Source organism: Serinus canaria, chromosome 5, assembly GCF_022539315.1.
Source record: "Serinus canaria isolate serCan28SL12 chromosome 5, serCan2020, whole genome shotgun sequence".
Taxonomy (NCBI): Eukaryota; Metazoa; Chordata; class Aves; order Passeriformes; family Fringillidae; genus Serinus; species Serinus canaria.
This window is the reverse complement of record NC_066319.1, coordinates 28,874,983-28,893,431: the sequence shown is the minus strand read 5'-3', so window position 1 is coordinate 28,893,431 and position 18,449 is coordinate 28,874,983. Positions and strand designations below refer to the sequence as shown.

Genomic DNA, 18,449 nt, shown 5'->3' with positions numbered 1-18,449 from the left:
ACATGAGTGATTAAATCTTCATATTACTTTCAGTCATAGTCATTTAAAGTCTTATTATATTTGACAATGTGTTTCAGCTTTATTTTGCAGTATTTTAAGGCCTGTGTTGGCTGCAGAATTCCAATTTTATGAGCAATGCCCCTGTGAGAAGCTGCAAGTTTGATGAAAAGCATCCTTCCTGCAAATTAGGACTTAGAGGCTTGCTTTGATTCATCTAAAAAAACAATGAACATTTTTGACCTCATATGATAAATATGCAAATGAGAATAACGCACATAATGAAATCACCAGTGAAACCTAAGGCATGACACAGTTTGTAAACCTGAGGCAGAGACAAATAAAGAGGTTGGCTTTTAAGAGCAATACTATTTTTCAAATTTATTTTTTAAATCAGCAGTTTATTACTGCCACAGTTGACTCTAGTCTGATGAATAGGAAGGACCTGAAATAACACATCTGAACAGTGGGTTATATCATTCTTTGTCACAAGGCAGTGAATTAGCCAAAGTGGAATGCTTTTGTGCTAGTGGTAAAACTCAAAACAGGAGCCAATTAACTTTTCTGCTTGGTCATTGACTCTTACTAGGTCTATACACCAAAGCAACAAACAGTCACACAGTATTTTTTTATATATCCATAGACCCACACAGTTAAAACTACAAATTTGCTAGACAGTACAGCTGTGTATTTGAATAAACAAGTGTCCATCAACATGCTATGACTTAACATTTTCAGTGAAAAAAACCAAAACTTTCCAATTCCAGGAAGTAAAAACTGACAATCACTTCAGATGAAAATCAACTTGCTATTTAAAACTTACTATTACAGAAAATTAAAATAATTTCACTAGCTTCTGTGCTACTATCAGTCATCTTTACACTAAACAAACTATGTTCCTCTTCTTGAAAATGTTTGCTATCTTCCTTTGACCCCAACAGGAGCTATTTCAGCTGAAACAGTTGTTGGTTTAAGCCCTGTGTTGAACAACTTGTGTTCTGAAGCAGAGTGAGGGTTCTCCTGCAATTCAAGCTTCCTAAAGAAAAACTTGCATTACCACTGAAGAATAGCAAGATAGAAGGGTCAAGGGAAAAAAATGAAAAAGAAAAAACCATTCTCATATCACCTTCCATTTGTTAGGTTACACAAATGATGAAAACAACTGCAGCTAATGACCTTGTGTAGAGGCCCTCTCCTCTCAGAAAGGTTCTATCCCTTTCACTCACTCTAACTGCACTCCAAAGAGCTGACTGATGTTTAACATGAAGAACAAACCATGAGAAGGATCTAGAAACAAGGTGTCATCCAAGTCCTAAAAATCCAGAGACAGATCTTTTACTGCTCCTGGAAAGTGTTCTGCTTTGCACAATTTTTGCACACCAAACTACTGTCTCATGGCATCTTGGGATAGAAAAATAAAGTTCCTGAGAAAGGGAAAAGTGATGGCAAGCAACTCCAGGGACCAAAATGCATGGCTCACCACACTGAAACTACACTGAGACTGAGTTACCTGCACCAAGTATTTGGGTACATTTGTATTTTATGTAAATATTCAGGGATTCATTCTGCCTTCATCCACTGGAGCAAGATCTCACCACTGTCAGCAAATTTGACTGAGGAGTAACTGATTGGAGAGCAAGTTCATTAAATGCCAAATTAAGCTCTTTTGATTTTCTTTTCCGTTTTATGAGATTCCTCAAGTCCCTTCATTCTGCTCATCCTGCTAGACACTTATGGTTGATGGTAAATTGCTCTACTCCCACAGCATTCTTTCCAGCCAAATCAGAGCTGTCAGTCCAATTGCATCTATCAAGCCAACAGTGGATGGCTACATCAAGACCAGTTCTCAGCACATCTTGACCTAGCAGACAAATATTCCAAGAGAGAGGGCCTCGGGAATGAAGAGAGAGTTCCCCTAGGAAATATTTCTAAGCCTCTAAGTGATGTCTAAAACAAGTTTTAACTATCCATGGACTGTAGCTCTGTGAAGTCTGTACAAAACAAGAAGTATGCCCACTAATGAAAGAGTCACTAACGAAAGAGTCAGAGGGACTATGACCAAAGAAAGCATTATAATGGAGATTAAACAAATACCATATACTAGTATCTGGGGCTGCATTTCTAAGTCACTCATTGGCCTTTTGTGGTACTGTCAGCAGTGTGAATTAACCCATGGTTATTTTCCTAGTAGAACAGTGAGAAGAGTCATTTAAAGCCAGAAGTGCCTTCTGGGGCCTCCTGAATATGAAATACCTGGAGGTTTTGAAATGCGTCCAGAGGAGGGCAACAAAAATGATCAGAGTGAGGGAACATCTCTCCTACAAGAACAGCTGAGATTGGGGTTGTTCAGCTGGGACAAAAGAAGGCTCCAGGGAGAGCTTATTGCAGCCTTTCAATAAAGGGGACTTATAAGAAAGACAGACAATTTTTACCAAGGCCTGTAGTGACAGAAGAAAGGGCAACAGTTTTAAGCTGAAAGAGTGTAGGATTATATTGGATATAAGGAAGGCATTTTTTCAAATGAGGGTGATGAGACACCGGAATAGGCTGCCCAGAGAAGTTGTGGTTGCCCCATCCCTGGAAGTGTTCAAGGCCAGGTTGGATGGGGCTTTCAGCAAGCTGGTCTCATGGAAGCTGTCCCTGTCTTTGGGCATTTCCATCGCAACCCATTCTATGATTCTACGGTTTTATAATTCTATCAAGGAACTCCAAAGCTTTCTGATTTAATATTGAAGTTCCCTGAACTCCTTTTAAGCATCTATCAGTAAATTCAGAGAAAGCATAGTAACAGAACATACTTCCTTCCTCTTAAAATGAAGGTGAACTTCCCCACAAGGCTCCTTAAAAAACCTGCCCAGTTACATGAAATTGCCCCAGGAGAAGTACAAATCTTAGCAGTGAGCTTTTACCAATGTTATGGAAGGTTTCAATAATTTAAACCAGAAAGTATTGACTCCAGCAATACTCTGATAATCTTCGTGTCAAATATAATAGACTGTCCCAGAACCTCAGTTTTGGGCAATCCCTTGCTTGATGCAATTTTAGTCTGCCAACTCCTTTGTGTTTAAGTGATACCTTTAAGTAAGCTCTTAATGCAAAGTCTTCTACATCCTTATCTTGAAAGCAGTCCCTCAATTTTATAGCAGCCCACCACAACTGTCATCATATTAATGTAGTAGTTTTGCTTGAGAGGCATTCACCAAAACCACTACAATTACTTTAGTATCTGCATGGCAGAAATCTGCTGTGTCCACACTTGTCTAGAATCCCCCATGTCTCTCAGCAGAGGCTTAGCTGCAGCCATACAGCCTTTAGCCTTCTCAGAGTGTAAGTTAAGTTTACTCATCTTTGCTGGCAAAAAAATAAAGTGCATCTGTGTATTAAGTGGAGGCTAGCCATAAACTGCTCAAATTCCTTCCTTTTTTCCATGTAATAAATTCCATTTCCTTTTGCTGTCTTCCCTTGAAATGATATTTTTATTTGTATTGTTTCAGCAGAATTGACTTCTGCTATCCTAAAACCACTCTAATTTTTCTTTTGAGGTTTGGGGTTTTTTTAGTGAAAGGGGGTGTTATTTTTTTGCTTTTAAATTTAGTAGCATGCATGAGTTCTGCAACTCTTTAAGCATGGCCCCTTTTATATTCTTAGCTAGCTCCAACATGTATAGGGAGTGTTCATACAGAAGTCATTAGCTTACATATCTGTTATTAATAATAAATAAAAAATAAATCTTAAAGTCTTCAGAGGCTGACTATGCCAGTTTTAGAAGGTTTATAATTTTATAACCTCTAAGTATTGGAGTGAAGAGATTGATATGTTCTAGCTGATTTTGCAATACTACCCAAAAAATTGCCGTGCTTTAAGACAGTCCTGGGTAGTGGTTTAGTGTTCTAGCTGTGCTGGTCAATGGCTTTTTTTGGTCTGCTTTTATTTGATACTCAAAGTGAAATGTCAAGAAAATTACTCTTAATTGATACCCTGCAAATAAGTGTTCCAAAGAAGAGCATTACAATATCTCAAAAAGTCCTTTAAATAATATCCTACTATATCTGATCAGCTTAAAGACATAACTTATTAAAGGCTAAATCTAATGTGCACATTTTAAAACAGATTTCCTGTACATGTTTGACAAGAATACCTTTGCAACACAAGGCCTCTCTATGGGCTCCTGTACAGAGGAAGGAATAATACAATGTTTTGAAGTAGTTGATGTCTTCTAAGTTGCCAAAGTGATTTCTTCTTGGTTTGCTTTATAAATTTATGTTTTAAATGTTAGGCTAAAGAACTACTTCTTAGTTCTGTGGTTTTGTAAATACTTAATGTGAATGATTTGACATTTGACATATTGCCAACATGCTGAATGGTACATCCCAATAAGTTTTTAAAACTCCAGTAAATTCTAACAAAGGAGAGTGGCAGATTTAGACATCAATCTGGCTTCTCCTGCATGAGTTCTACAACAAGAAGCAATGTTTAGAAAAAGCCAGAATAAATTATTTGAAGGCTAAAGAAAAAGTGAAAGTGATAGATTACTGAGAAAAGTGTTCTAGTGCAGAAATCCTGTAGGAATGTAGAACAGTCTCCAAACTAATGGAAGCTGTATTGTTCCAAACATTAAAAAAACCTGTCAAAATGCCATAAAACTTGTTGGAATAAGGAACTATCCTCCACTGGCTCTGTAACAGAGGAGTTAAATGACCTCATTCAGAAGCCTTTTCTATCTAGGACACTGGAAAAGAAATCCCACTGTTTGTTCATATAAGGTAGAAAGACATTCCACAGACTAAAGCATAACTTCATACAAGCCTTGTGAATTACTCAAAGTGCTGAAAACTCCTGAGAAGAACCAGATATTTGTAGCTGCTACCAGTGTGCCATAGCATACCATTCCACTGCAGTACTTGGCACTACAGTGGTAGCTCCTTTAAAGTTAATTTAGTTTTCATTAGTAATAATCCAGGGTACATTTAGACTGTGGGCCACTACTTTGCATTTGAATCCTATGAGATCATGATGTGTTAACAAAGAGAGATATCATAGTTTGGAAAGCAAACCCATGGCACAATACAAGCAAATATGCATAGCATACAGGGCCCCGGCCTTCAGTGCAGCAGATTATGTTTAGGTACCTTACAAGTCTCTCTGGTCACTCACACACCTGTATTTGTTTCATGCAATGGATGCCAGTAGATGGCTTTGCTCCTCAGAGACCCATCTGCAGAGAAGCTAGATTTAACAAAAGCACTTTCTCCCTCAGAGCACAGGGTCCTGCAGCATCCCTTCTTCTGGGATCAGGAATTGACTCCAGCTCTAGCAGCAGCCAGACTTACTAGAGGTTTCTCAGCAGCACAAGCAAAACTGACTTTGATCCCATCAAATATGGGGTGAGAACAGGAAGGGGTGGCCAAGATCCCTTCTCCTCCTAGCATGGTAAAAGGAGATATTGAAGTACCAAGTGTCCCCTCATAAGAAAGCAGCTTCAACTCCATTTGCAGACTGCTTCCTTTGACACCTGTGAATGCCCCCTCCAGCTTCCAGGTGAGGTGAAAGGATCAGCATGGCTTTGCAGAGCTTAAGTGAAAGCACAGGGAGCAGTTGGCTGGTAGCAGCCTCTGTCTCAGACAATGTGCTCTTCCAGGAAATCAACTCCTTTGCCTGGCCTATGGCTAGAACCAGCCCCACATTGGTCTTGTATCTCTGTGGAGGTTCCAAAAGCCAAAGTGAAAAGTAATATTTCAACATGTAAAGACTATGCAGAAAATTGTAGTGGTAGTGGCTATTTTTGGAGGTATATTTTCTCCCTTCTTTTGTTGCTTCTAAATATCTGCCATACAGCTTATCTATCCCAGCCCTCCTACTGTTGTTATCACCAGTATAGCTGAACAACAATATGAAAGCTAAGACAAAATTACTATAGAAATAAACTTTAGCACACCCTTCCTACTCTGCTCCCCCTCCTGGTCTGAGAGACACTGCTTTTTTGCTGTACTTAATGGCATAGGTTGCAACAGGTTTCACAATGTTATTGCAACTGTGCAAATTACCACCAGCCAACTATGCTTTCTGAACATAACAGATGTAAAGTGAAATTACTTCACAACCAATAGCTGTCTGCAGGGGTTCTTTTTTCTTGTTTGTTTGCTTTTTTGTGGTTGGGTTTGGGTTTTTTCAATGGAAGTGTGAACTCCTTGGCTGTGTATTTCTTTTGCACTGGTGGCCTCAAAAGTTTCCAATACAACCAAGAGAAAGGAGCTTTGGTACAATTAGATGGCCAGTTGCTAGGGACTAAAGCTTCTCCAGCCTATCCCAGTGCTCAGTGTTATCTTCAGCTTTCTATTCCTGAATTAGACATTTAACATACTAAGGCTGGTGAGAGAAACATTCCTGGATGCTGAATCTTCTTTCACTTGTCTACAGCACTACAAAGCACCCAACACTGCCTTGTTTTCTGATAGATGCCACTTGGCCGGTACATTCCACAAGTCCGTGGTATTATTACAATCCAAATGCCACAGAAGCCAGTCCCAATTCCCCTGAATACAAGAACCTTTTCTAAAATCACCCAGCATTTACTCAGTGTGTTAATCTAACAACTGTTCCATAGCACCATTTGGTCAACACTGACTGGCCTGAAGAAAGATACAAACTACTATCCTAAATGTAAAATGTAAATGTAAAGAGTTTATATCCAAAGACCACACCTCAGAAAAATATTTTTTTTAAAAAACACAAAGCTTCCAGAGCATGCTCCGCACTGGTTCTGATGGCTTCCCCCTGCCCCAACCAAGTGGTATGCATACATACCCATATATAAAATGTCTCAAAAATAGCTAAAGACATTAAGAAACACTTAATAATTCTTTATTCATCTTCATTTATCAGCCCAGAATTTTGAGAACTTGAACTACAAGCTGTGTCCAATGAGATAGCCCTGTTCAAGTATTCTGAAAAGATCTGTTCCTGCACTCTTCAAGCCTGAAGAAGTGCCAGCATTTACAAAGACCAAGTAGGAGGAAGAAAAGGAAGAAAAATTGCATCAGTTCTGCTGAAAATTTGTGCAATTAGTTTAGTAACTGGACCACAATGACCGTCCCTTTCTTGGTTGCAGTTACAGTCAAAGGCAGAATTAAAAAGAAGTTTTGAAATGCAGTTTGTTGTTCTGATTTAGTAAAGTTTTCCAGAACCTGGTGACAGCTTGCTCACATGAACTGAAGGATCCCCAGCTGTCTCCTCAATCACAAATAATTCCATATCCCTCACACAGCAGCTTTGAGCAATTTTTCAAAAGCAAGAGCTGCATAGATGATTCAGGGTAGTGAGTGAGGAATGTAAATTCCATTTTGAAAACTTTTAGTCTACTAAACCCTCTATTACTCCACAAGACATGTCAGGTTCTGTCTTGAACAGGGGTTCTTTACCAGCTAAGAGGCCATGTTTATTAATAATGTCTTAAGTGCTCGTATGTTAATAGGCTTGCTGGACAAGTCATGTAGGACTGATGTCTCTTCTCACTTCCAGCTTGCATTGAAGTCTAGTAAAAGCTGTGGAAACTCAGGACTGCTTTTCTTCTGCCAAACTTATGTATTAACTTTGCTAGAAGCTGCCTCTGAAAAAAACTTCCATGGATTACTTTAAAGAAGAAACTGGCTAACAAATTCATGAAACATTTGGCAATTACTCCTAAAGCACAGTGGAAAGCTGGATAGTACTTGGATGGAGATGAAAGTGGAAAAATGAGCAAACATTCCATCTTTAGGGAACCGCAAAAGGTGGTCAAAAAGCCACCAACCTTCTGGCATAGGAAATCCCAGCCTAGTCAGAGTAGTCTAAGACTATAGAAGGAGACAGTCAGTAAAACTCTTCAACAGAATGGCTTCCGAAACAATTTAGGAAATACCTTTTTTCACCTACCTGCCTGCCCCAAAGGGGGCAAAAATCCTACCTAATTATTGGACCAAACAAAACTGCTTGCAGATTACAGCTGATTATGAGAATTATTTAAAGCAAGCTACTGGAAGGACACCTCTAAACTATGACTATCTGAAAAAAACCCCGGCAGAATTTGGTCTATTCTCCTGGCAAAATACCAGTACAGGCAACCACATTTCTCCAAATTGAAATATGTTTGCAACTGACTGGTATGTTCCTTCACACTTTTCTTCATCTTTTGTTCACAAATGTTGCTAACCATTGGATAGTCAGTACTTGGTGCGCCTATAACAAAATAATTTGAGAGCTGTTGTTAAGGATGCAGCTGTTTAAAAAGATACAAGCTTGAAAAAAAACTTCCCTATTTTCAAATAACTGATACAATTTAAGGGAGTTGTATCATAAATATTTATAGCAACACAATGTCTAAGTTCAACCGGAAGGCAGAAATCAGTTAGAGAGATATTTTTATTTAAAATACCAACCAACAGTACAGGACATTACATCATCCTGTCTAGTTTGCACACTATTTTAAGTGAAAGACCACATTCCACTCTCTCAGATCACAAACCCAAAGGCACTCTTATTTTAGCTAGACCATAAGAATAAGGAGTTTTCCAATGAAGCAAAAGTTTTCCAAAGTCTCTACATCCCTATGGCAAGACTATTTCTCCAAGAAGAAAGCACAGCAACATCTCTGTCTAGCAATTATTCTGAACGGCAGGATAAAATTTAAGAAAGGGCTTTCATCATATTCAAAATGGGCAAAACCCTTCAAGAAGAGCTGAATGAAGAAAAGAAAAGCTTCAATAAGCTATCACAGGTGATCTGGATGCCCAATTAGTTATTTGCCACAGAAGCAGACCTCTGGGTCTAACAAAACCAAGCTTGTGAGTATTGCTAAAATATTTCAAAAAGAGAACTGCTCAAGTTACAAGACATTAAGACATACACATTCCTACTCCTGGATCTTCTGATTCGTTAGGCAACCACTGAGGGCAATTGATATTAAGTAATTAATTTTGTAACTGAAATGTTGCATGTGTACTGACACCCTTCCTGAAGTTACAAGAACCAGAGACAAGAAACCTGACCAAAACAGATATGACATTGTTGTGTGGTAAATCACAAATTAAATTGTAAATTTGTTTGTTCAAAATGTATCAGCTATTTGTAAATAGCAACTATTTTTGCAAGCATATATCTTTTTTACAGAGAGGCAGCCTTAACAACTACTATGAAACAGATTATTTTGCTTAATAATTATTTTGCTTACAGGTGCAACAAGTACTAGCTATCATCCTTGTGCAAAAGTCCCAGATAAAAAGTTTGTCATGTGCAGATGTCTGGGAAAAAAAGTTTTCAAGAGCATCACAGCCACATAAACATAAATTCTCAAATCCAGATTTTACAAAGGAAGTCAGGACAGTATGGTGATACATGCAGAAAATGTAATTCTAGTTCACACAATAAAACTTACAAATAACTAATTTTAATCTTTGTTTTAACTAAGTAAACGAGTGTCAAATGTACAAGAAAATCACACAAATAAAAAGAAAAGCAGGGAGATATCTCTATAAACTCTATGCAAAGTCAGAAGGCCAAGCTACTGGTATTTAGCAGGACCATCTTCAGGGCTTGTGGACTGCAACATGAAATGTTGGTTAACTAAGCAAAAACCCCAAAATTAGAATTTCATTTTCCTCAAAACCCTGCCATTAACCGAATGCTATTCATCCTCTCAGCTGTGGATTATACAGCTGTTATTAACAACCTTTGAAAATGAAACAAAATATTTTCATTTTACCTCTAACATAGCTTGTAATTTTCTCTCACTATTGCTAAAGCATCTGAGACCACAGGACAGCCCTCAGTTGTACTTAATATCACTAAAAGGTACAGTTTAAAGAGCCAGAGCTACGAAAAATTAAAACACTAGTAAAGTTTTGAAAGCCTTGACTCTTTCAATAAAATTTATCACCCTTCTAGAAGTTCAGTGATCTGTTTCAACAGAAGAGAGATGCTTATGTTGTATGGCTTAGAATATTATATTGCCCAACCCTACACCTTAGCAGACCACATCAAATGAGACGCTGACCAACAGTGGCATTCACAATGGGATTGTTACACTGCCCCCACACTGCTGCTTTCCTTTAACACCCCTCTCCTGTACTTCCATACAGAGCTGTGCTGCTGCTCTTTGCTTTCCATGTCTGCCCCAGCATGGGAATGGGTCAGAATTTAGTCAAAAGCAGCCCTTTCCACCAGCTGATAGTGCTCCTCCACCCAGAAAGTAAAAAAGCATAATTCCTCTGCAATGGAAATCAGTGGGAAGATTTTGGTATAAGAGGAATGAGAGGGGAAAAGAGGTCAATGCACTGGAGCTGTAAGGAGCACCCTGTGAACCCAGCACCATTTTATGCTGCAAGCTTTATTATGGGAAGAATGATCATTACATGAGAAGGGAAAAAATAGAAAATCATTATGAGAAAACATACAAATGGCTTTGACCACTGTCATCCAGACATTGGCTCAGGCCCAACTCTCCCTACACTCTCCCTATCCAGTTTTCCTCAGAGTTGCTCTAGATTCACAATGTGAGAATGGCAATTGTTTTGAAATGCCAGTTTAGTATTTGTCAGACACCTGCCCCCCCACTCTTCCTTCCCCATCTAAAACAACATCAACACTTACCTGCTTCTGGATCTGGAGGAATCCTCCACATATACAAATTGAAGTCATCAGAGCCCGAAAGGATGTACTGTTAAGAATAAAAATAAAAGCAGTTTACAACAAAGTATCACCTGAATAATGCTATTTTACAATTTATCTACTTCCTCCAAACCAAAAATGAGAAAAAAGAATAACTTGCATAATTCTTTGCACCTCATTGATCAGTTTACATTTAAATGGGGGTGAAGTATAAGCACAAGAATGTTGCCCGCATAAATGGACCAAAATTGAAAAGCATACTTCATATATCCAATACCTACTGCCCAATGTTTGCTTTGCTAAATAAGGCTATGAATTTTGGTTGGCTTTAAAATAAGCATGTCTAGGTCTAGATCACACTCTCTATTTTTCAACCTGCAACACTGGTCTTTTTTTGATGTTGAAGCCTTTCATAGTTTTTTTTCTCATCTCCTGAACTACCAAGGAACACTCCATCAAACACATAGCTAAGAACTTAGAGAGCTGCCATGTCCATTACACACAAGCATGTCCATTACTCATTAAGCCAGACACGTCTACCAAGACCATCAAAAGTCAGTCACTGAGAATAATCTTGAGCACCAAACAAAAAACAAAGCTAAACATTCACTGTCAGCAAGTCTCAAGCGGTTTATAGCCATGCCCCTCAGCCCCATTTATCACACTATTTATTTTTTTTTCGTGGTCATAGTTACTCTGAAGGGATGGAAGGCTGCCCTTTTTCAGCAGTACACAAATGATAAACAGCGTCATTATTGTGCAGAACTTCAGGCAATATGCAATTGAAAGTAGCTTAATATACTACAAGCAGGCTCTGGAATGACAGGTGACATTTGACGTGGCAAAAAGCTTATGTCTCTCAGCTCTGAGAGGCCACAAACTGTGCCCTGCCTCCAAATACTTATTCTCCCATAAATGAGAGGGAGTACAGTTTATTTCTCTCCCAAATTAGAGATTGAATGACATGCAGTGGAACCAGTGGCAGATTCCAATTCCAGTTACTTTGGAGTAGACAGTGTAAAAAAATCTCTATCCCTCCAATAATGTGAGTCTGCAGTTTAATCAATTCAGCCAAGAAGCTGGGCTTTTCATTTTATTATTATTATTAGGTAAGGGGAAAGGGAGAAAAATAAAGAAACTGACCCAGTTTGTCCCTTTTCTAGCCTTTGATGAGAGACAAATTGTGTTTTGCTTGGCTCAAATATAACTGGTTTCTGCCTTTCCTTCTCCAGGGAAACATAAAATCATCAGGCAAAGTAACACCAAGCAGTGAGGAGGCAAGTTCTGGAATAACACAGCACTCAGAACCAAATAAACAAAAAAGATATACACTATCACATAAAAAATGGCTATCAACTTGCACACATTCTGTTTGCAATGCCGATTACATTAGTGCAGTGTTTGGATGTTTCCTATCACAAAAATGCAATAACGAACCACTAAAATCCCTTCTCTGGTTTCCTGCTATCTTAATCTAACCGTTCTTTTTTCCCTCATCTTTAAGAGTGCAGGATGTGAGTAAGCACTTATGAATGCAATTCTGCTCGTTTTCTGACAGGTAAGAAGCACTGATCAAACAAAAGCTCCTTTAAAAACTTGTGCACACTAGTTCAGAATCACTCATAAACCCATACTTTCCAAGCCAGAAAGTTATTTCTACAAGCCAACATGTTCAAGCACTTAGGCAATTTACCTTCCAAGCTGACCTGATGGTGCCAGGAATATGTGCTTGCCCTTTCATTTGACTGCTCATAAAGCAGGCTGAGCTGCTGTGCCAAAACTCCAAGGATTAGGGTTTATATAGGAAACAACCAGCAATTAGAAAGAAAGCACCTCTAATATGTTTTGGTAAAGAAATGCTACATGGAAAAAAAAAGTCTCATTTCTATAGAAATGTTGCCAGTTGTTACTATTTATTACCAAATTGTATTGTTGAAGCAGCAACTAGTTTGCCAAGGACACATGACTAAAAACAGAGCTGTAATTAAAACACCTAAAAAACTCAATATCTTGAATTTATGACCACATATTTTTTTCTTTTTTCCCCACATATCATAAACCAACAATGAAGGCCCCCAAAGTGACAGATTTCAGATATCCTGCATGAGGCACACAGGACAGAAAAAACATGTTATGTACATTCCAGGAATGGAGTGTCTCTGAGACCCTTCAAAATCATTGCTTCCAAAATGATTTGCAGGGGAACACTCTGTGTGTCCTGTAAGACTCAATGACCAATTGTGCAAGAAATGTCATGTGTCACTGCCCACAGAAAGCAATATACTACCTGCAAACAAAGACCATTGACCCCAATATACTCTGGGGGTACACTTTTTTTTTTTTTTTTTTTTTTTTTTTTGCCTTGGAGATAGCAAAATTTAGAGTGCCCTTGCAGTGATGTGTAGTAACAGCAACTTGGTGCACTGCATGCACTGCCAAGAATGTAAGCAGGAGGTCAACACAAGTGATTGTTCCCCTTATCTGGCATTTTTTGAAGCCACACCTGGGGTATTGTGTCTGGCTCGGGTCCCCCATTATAAGAGTGGTACTAACAAATTGGACAGAGAGTGGACAGGAGGGCTGCTGCAGCTGAAAGCCTGCAGGGAAAACCTAAGAGAAAACCTAAGAGGGAAACCTGCAGGGAAAACCTAAGAGAACTGGTTTTGTTTAGCCAGGAGAAAGGGAAGGGACACAGCGGACCTCAACAGCATCCCACTCTTCAAAGGAATACTGAGCAGCCAGGGACAGACTGTCCTCAGAGGCATGCAGTGGATACCCAGGAATCAACAGTCACAAGTCATAGCAAGGGAAATTCCAGCTGAGCTCAAAGGAACAGCGAGTTCAGGAGCATAACAAACACTGCAACTCAGCCTCAGAAAGATGGTGGAATCTCCACTCTTGCAAATCCAAAATTTATCTGAACAATTTCCTGAGCAGTCGGATCTGACTTTGAAGATGCTCTGCTCTGAGAAGCAACTAAAGTCAGGTGATCTCCAGAGCTCTTTTCTGATTTTTTTCAAAGATAGCCAAAATAAAAAGGGAAATAATTGTCTTGGTGGATTAGGCTTGGACTTTGCGTTACAGGGGAGAGGGGAAGGAGGAGGGGAGAAGTGAACAGTGTCAGGAAATTGCCCACCTGAAACCTTTATGCTTCATCATAGCTTCATGAAAGTACTAATGGAAAGACAGGCCACAGCAACAGGATCTGCAGCTCAGCACATGGACTTGCATAAATTAAAGGGATCACAATCTGAGGAACTTAAAGGAAGAAATTGATGAAGCACCTTAAGTGGTTTACAGAATAATAGAAGGGATGAGGCTGGAAGGGACCTTTGGAAGTCATCTGGTCCAATCTACCTGCTCAAGCAGGGCCACCTAGGAGTTGACTTCCCAGGACTCACGCTTCTCAGGATGATGAGTCTTTGAAGTATGGACACGCGCTCCTGCCTGGTGAAGGTGCAGCCTTGGCAGAGTACATAACAACAGGGAAATGCATTCCCCACAGAGCTGCCATCAGCTTGACAAGTGAAGAGCTCACATCATTTGAGAGCTCTGGTTATGTCATGGTGGCAGCAGACATCGCCGCATGGCAGCTGGGCATATGCATAAGGAGAACCAGATCTACAGTGTGGATGAAAATAGAGCTCTGGCATCCTTCAACCAGGAGGAGAGGAGGAAACGAGAGAATAAGATCCTTGCAAGCTTTTGAGAGATGGTCTACAGAAAGACTAAAGGCAAAGAGGAAAAATAATGCTTAATTTGAGCTTGCACTATGTGGCAGCTAACCCAGTCCAGCTGTGAACTGAAAAAAGCTGCAGGTGCTGCAGCACCTTTCACCCAGGGCCAAGCCTCAGGAGTGGATTACTTGTGTCAAGGAAACAGAGTTATTTTCACCAGATTTTCTTGGATGGTTTGTTTACCATCTACAAGAGAAAGAGAAAGGCTGTAAAGAGAAAGGCTACAAGGCAGGAACAGTTGGGGGAGATTAGAGGTGTCAATGTTCTGCGTTTTCTTTGAATCAGACAAGCCAAAGGATCCCTGGGGAAGGTTTTGTCACCTAATGCCAATAAGTATGATTTTTTAAATTCCATTTATTTTTATTAACCATAGAATCATTTAGCTTGGGAAAGACCTATAACAAGCTACTAGCACCAGTAGGAAAAATGAAGGAACTCCTGAGTTCCTGTTTTAAAATCCGGGACTGTCCACTTCATTATTTTTTCACAAGTCTTTTAGATTTAGGTTTTTCCTCAAAAGAGTTGAGTTTGGTTTGTGATTCAAACCAAACTCAATAAATATTTTGTAAAAGAGTTTGTAATTTAATATGGATGGGCTTCAGTTACTTTAGAGCAAGCTGATCACCACTGAGGTATAAAGTAACAGTGATAGGAGGGTCTGATCTTCGGTCCACTGAAACTCATGCTGAAGAACTAAATGACTTGCTTCTTTTTCTCCTGTGTTATACACAGGCATCAGTGCAGTGGGGTGCAGTGATTGGAACCTCTGGATGTACACAGGTGGCAACAAGGATGTGTTTTTCAATTTATTTGAAATGTTTTTGTTTATGGAAGTGTTCTAGATTAAACCCTTGTTTTAACTCCTGTAGTATTTTACTTTGGTCTGTTTCAGCAGTATTACATGGCTTGCTTTAATCTCTGTGCTTGGAGGCTTTGTTTATGTGGCGGTTATCTTTGATTCAAATGTATATTTACAGACATATCTCCTAGAACTTCTTTATCTCAAATGTTTTTGAAAACAAAATGGTTTTGAGAAGTGGGGTGGTTTTTTCTCTCCTAAATTTTTTTTGTTCCTGTAAGTCCAGCAGCAGAGATGTCTTGTATATTTGTATCAAGAAAATTAAAGTCCTAAAGTCATATAAACAAATTAAAAAGGGCCTTTCCTTTACAATTCTTCTACCTGTCTATGACACTAAAGTACTCTGGAGTGAATTAAGAGAAAACAAGTAGGAATGAATTAAATATCTCCAATGCAATTACGTCCAGACACAGAACAAGCTCAGCTCAGGATCTGGGCTGAAAAACTACTTATGGCTTTAATCTTGACACAAAACATCCATTAGTAAATGCCAAAAGCATTTACTGATAAAATCATGTACACAAGTTTGATGTTGCAAGCAATGTGCTGTGAGTAGTGAACTTTTTATATAAAATTAAATTTTATTTTGATGGTAAGGTCAGCCAATAATCAAAAGAAATTGATCATATTCCACAAAATATCCAAGTATTTTGTATCTATGCCTTTACACTGCCTCCAACGTGTATCCTTTGGGGTACACGTTCTCCGGCTGTTCTCAAAACATAGGATTGAATTCCCAAATGCATTTTTTCCTGTAAGACTAAGTGATATGGGTCTGAAAAGTAGAAAGCAGTTTTTCTGGTCTAGACTAAGAGATTGCCAGAAGAACCTCATGGCTGCAGCCATTGCAAGAACAATGTGCCAAGCTTCAAGGGCGGACACCCAAGCTGCCAAAGTCACAAACATGCCTGATATCACTTGCATGACTTTAGAGAACAATCCTCAATTCCAATTAGTACTCTCTGCACAAGACAATCAGAACCTAAGGCCTCTAGAGAGCACAGCTGGACCGATGTTATCAGGACATTTACAGGACCATTTTTGAAAATTTTTCTTTGATATATTCATTACTAATATAATAATAAACCAATAGTTCACTGCACTAGTTCACAGTCATAAAGATTAGGAAAATTAAGAAGTCAGTCCCTATTACTAGAAAAAGAAGTAATTACAATTAAATTCACCAAACTCCAGTTAATAAGGCTCAAATCCTGAGAGAATGGAGTAGACATCTTAAAAAGAAGGAACAGAAAGGAATAAAAAAGAAGGGCTTGAAGAAGGGTAGATGAAAGAATGTCATCCTGCATACAGTTAGGCTCCACTTGAATTGTGAACAAGGATTTTTGGTCCTGAGGGGATAGATTCCTAGCAGAGTACCTTCTATTCAGTCACTTTAAGAACAAAAGCCCAGATAATCAAATCACAGAGGCAAGCCAGAGGGAGGCAAAAATGTGCATTCACAGAGACAACTAAATAGCTAAGACATCAAGCACTGTCCTCCTTCCACCCTCCCCCCTAAAGACAAACTCAAGCTGAACATAACCTCAAGAACCACTGCAGTGCTGAATTAGGAATCAAACCAGACCCTGCATGAGGAGCTCAGATGTCTGGGGGGGAACAGACCAATATTAAACCCACCTGTTTCATTGTCTGCCTTTTTGCTGCTGTATCTGACCAGGACTTCAGAAATCAACATTTACAATATTCATGCAACCACAAGATTAGACAGAAAAAACACTTGCTGTTAATACTGGAATTTTTTTGGAAGGACAGAGTCAGCTTCTATGCCTAGCTGTTGGCAACTATGACAGGAAAAGGCTTCCAGATGACTATGAGCTGCTGATTCAGAAGTTTGCCTTAGAAGGAAGAAAACTCTCAGGCATGGTTAGAGTCTGCTCCTGGGAGAAAACACCAATTCAGTCTGAGTTTCAAGTACACATAAAATGCTTAAAATGAACCACCATCAGAAATCTGAAAGAATTACATTGGACTAGCACTCCCCACTCATTCCACTGTAACTCTTCTCATTTTCTCTCTCCCTAAGGAAATTACAGCAGTTGATATAAATAAATGAAGATCTTATCTGCTTCTGTAGTCTAGTAACAGTTGCATTAACATTGCATTTTGCAGAGTACTACCACTCAAGGGAATTTATTTTTTGTTCATAGCACTGCCAGTTTGAAAGCTTTCAAAATCCCACAAGCTATGTTTCGTCAGGTGCTACTATATATGGATTATTTCCATAAAATGTTATCTAAATTGCACCTTATTTTAGTCTCCAATATCCACATTTTCTGCACCCATAAAATGTCCTATTGCTCATGACCTATATCAGAAAGATTTTTGAGCTTTTGGCCATAGATAAAGAACTACCAGACATTAATAATTTTTCCAAAAGTATCAGCAAGTCTCTTGAATGGCCCTACTAATGTAGGGGAGAACAAGAAGAATATAGGAGCCTGTCTTAAATGCACAATTCAAAAAGCATAATCACCATATAATTATAAATGCACAAACAACAGATAAAGGCACAGCAGTTATAACCATGTTAAAAGCAAGTGCTGCTAAGTTACTAGCAGGAAAATGCTTGTCAGACTCGTATTTCGTGCTGCTGTTTACAGCTTTGAAAGACTAAACTTCTTAAATCTCAATTCCCACTCACTTGGGCATGTCTCCCCTTTCTTCAGAGGGGCCAATGAAACTTCTTGCAGAAAAGATCAGAGCAGACAGAATTTTTCTTAGGGTTTTAGTGAGCTGTCCCTTGGCTTTGTCAAGTAGTGCAAAACCCACATGCTGGGAGAGAAGCACAGAGGCATCCAAATTTGAAACAGGCTGGTGCTTTTCATGTGTCCTTTAAAGACAGGATGTACAGGCCGTTTATTTTACCTGTAACATAACATAATTAATTGGTGGGGTGTCGACTTTTGGTTCTTTTCCTGTGATAACAGATAAAGAATCTGGTTTGGGGCAGTCTGCAAGGCTCAAGTCTTAATTCCTTGAGACTCACACATCACTTCTGTGGTGGAATATGAACTGATGTGCATTGAGGAAAACACAGTTTGACATGAAGCATCACTGAAGTCTAAAAAACATTGTTTGTCCATAATACACTGGAATTCACAGCAATCAGCTGTGGAAAAGGAATCCATTTACATTAAGAATATAAAAATTGTGTATTTATCCAAGGAGGAAAGGTTTCATAAGTAAACAGGGCT

The 18,449-nt window shown here is 39.0% G+C and overlaps 1 protein-coding gene across 3 annotated transcripts in view; it reads right to left on the bottom strand.

Moving 5' to 3' along the window:
• The window catches only part of DCAF5 (DDB1 and CUL4 associated factor 5), a 68,270-nt gene that overhangs the window by 8,272 nt on the left and 41,549 nt on the right, over positions 1-18,449 (bottom strand). For all 3 annotated transcript variants that reach the window (XM_009101988.4, XM_018907537.3, XM_018907538.3), the window contains exon 7: positions 10,621-10,687. In XM_009101988.4, the coding sequence (XP_009100236.2) occupies positions 10,621-10,687 (67 nt within the window). The remainder of the gene's footprint in view (positions 1-10,620; positions 10,688-18,449) is intronic.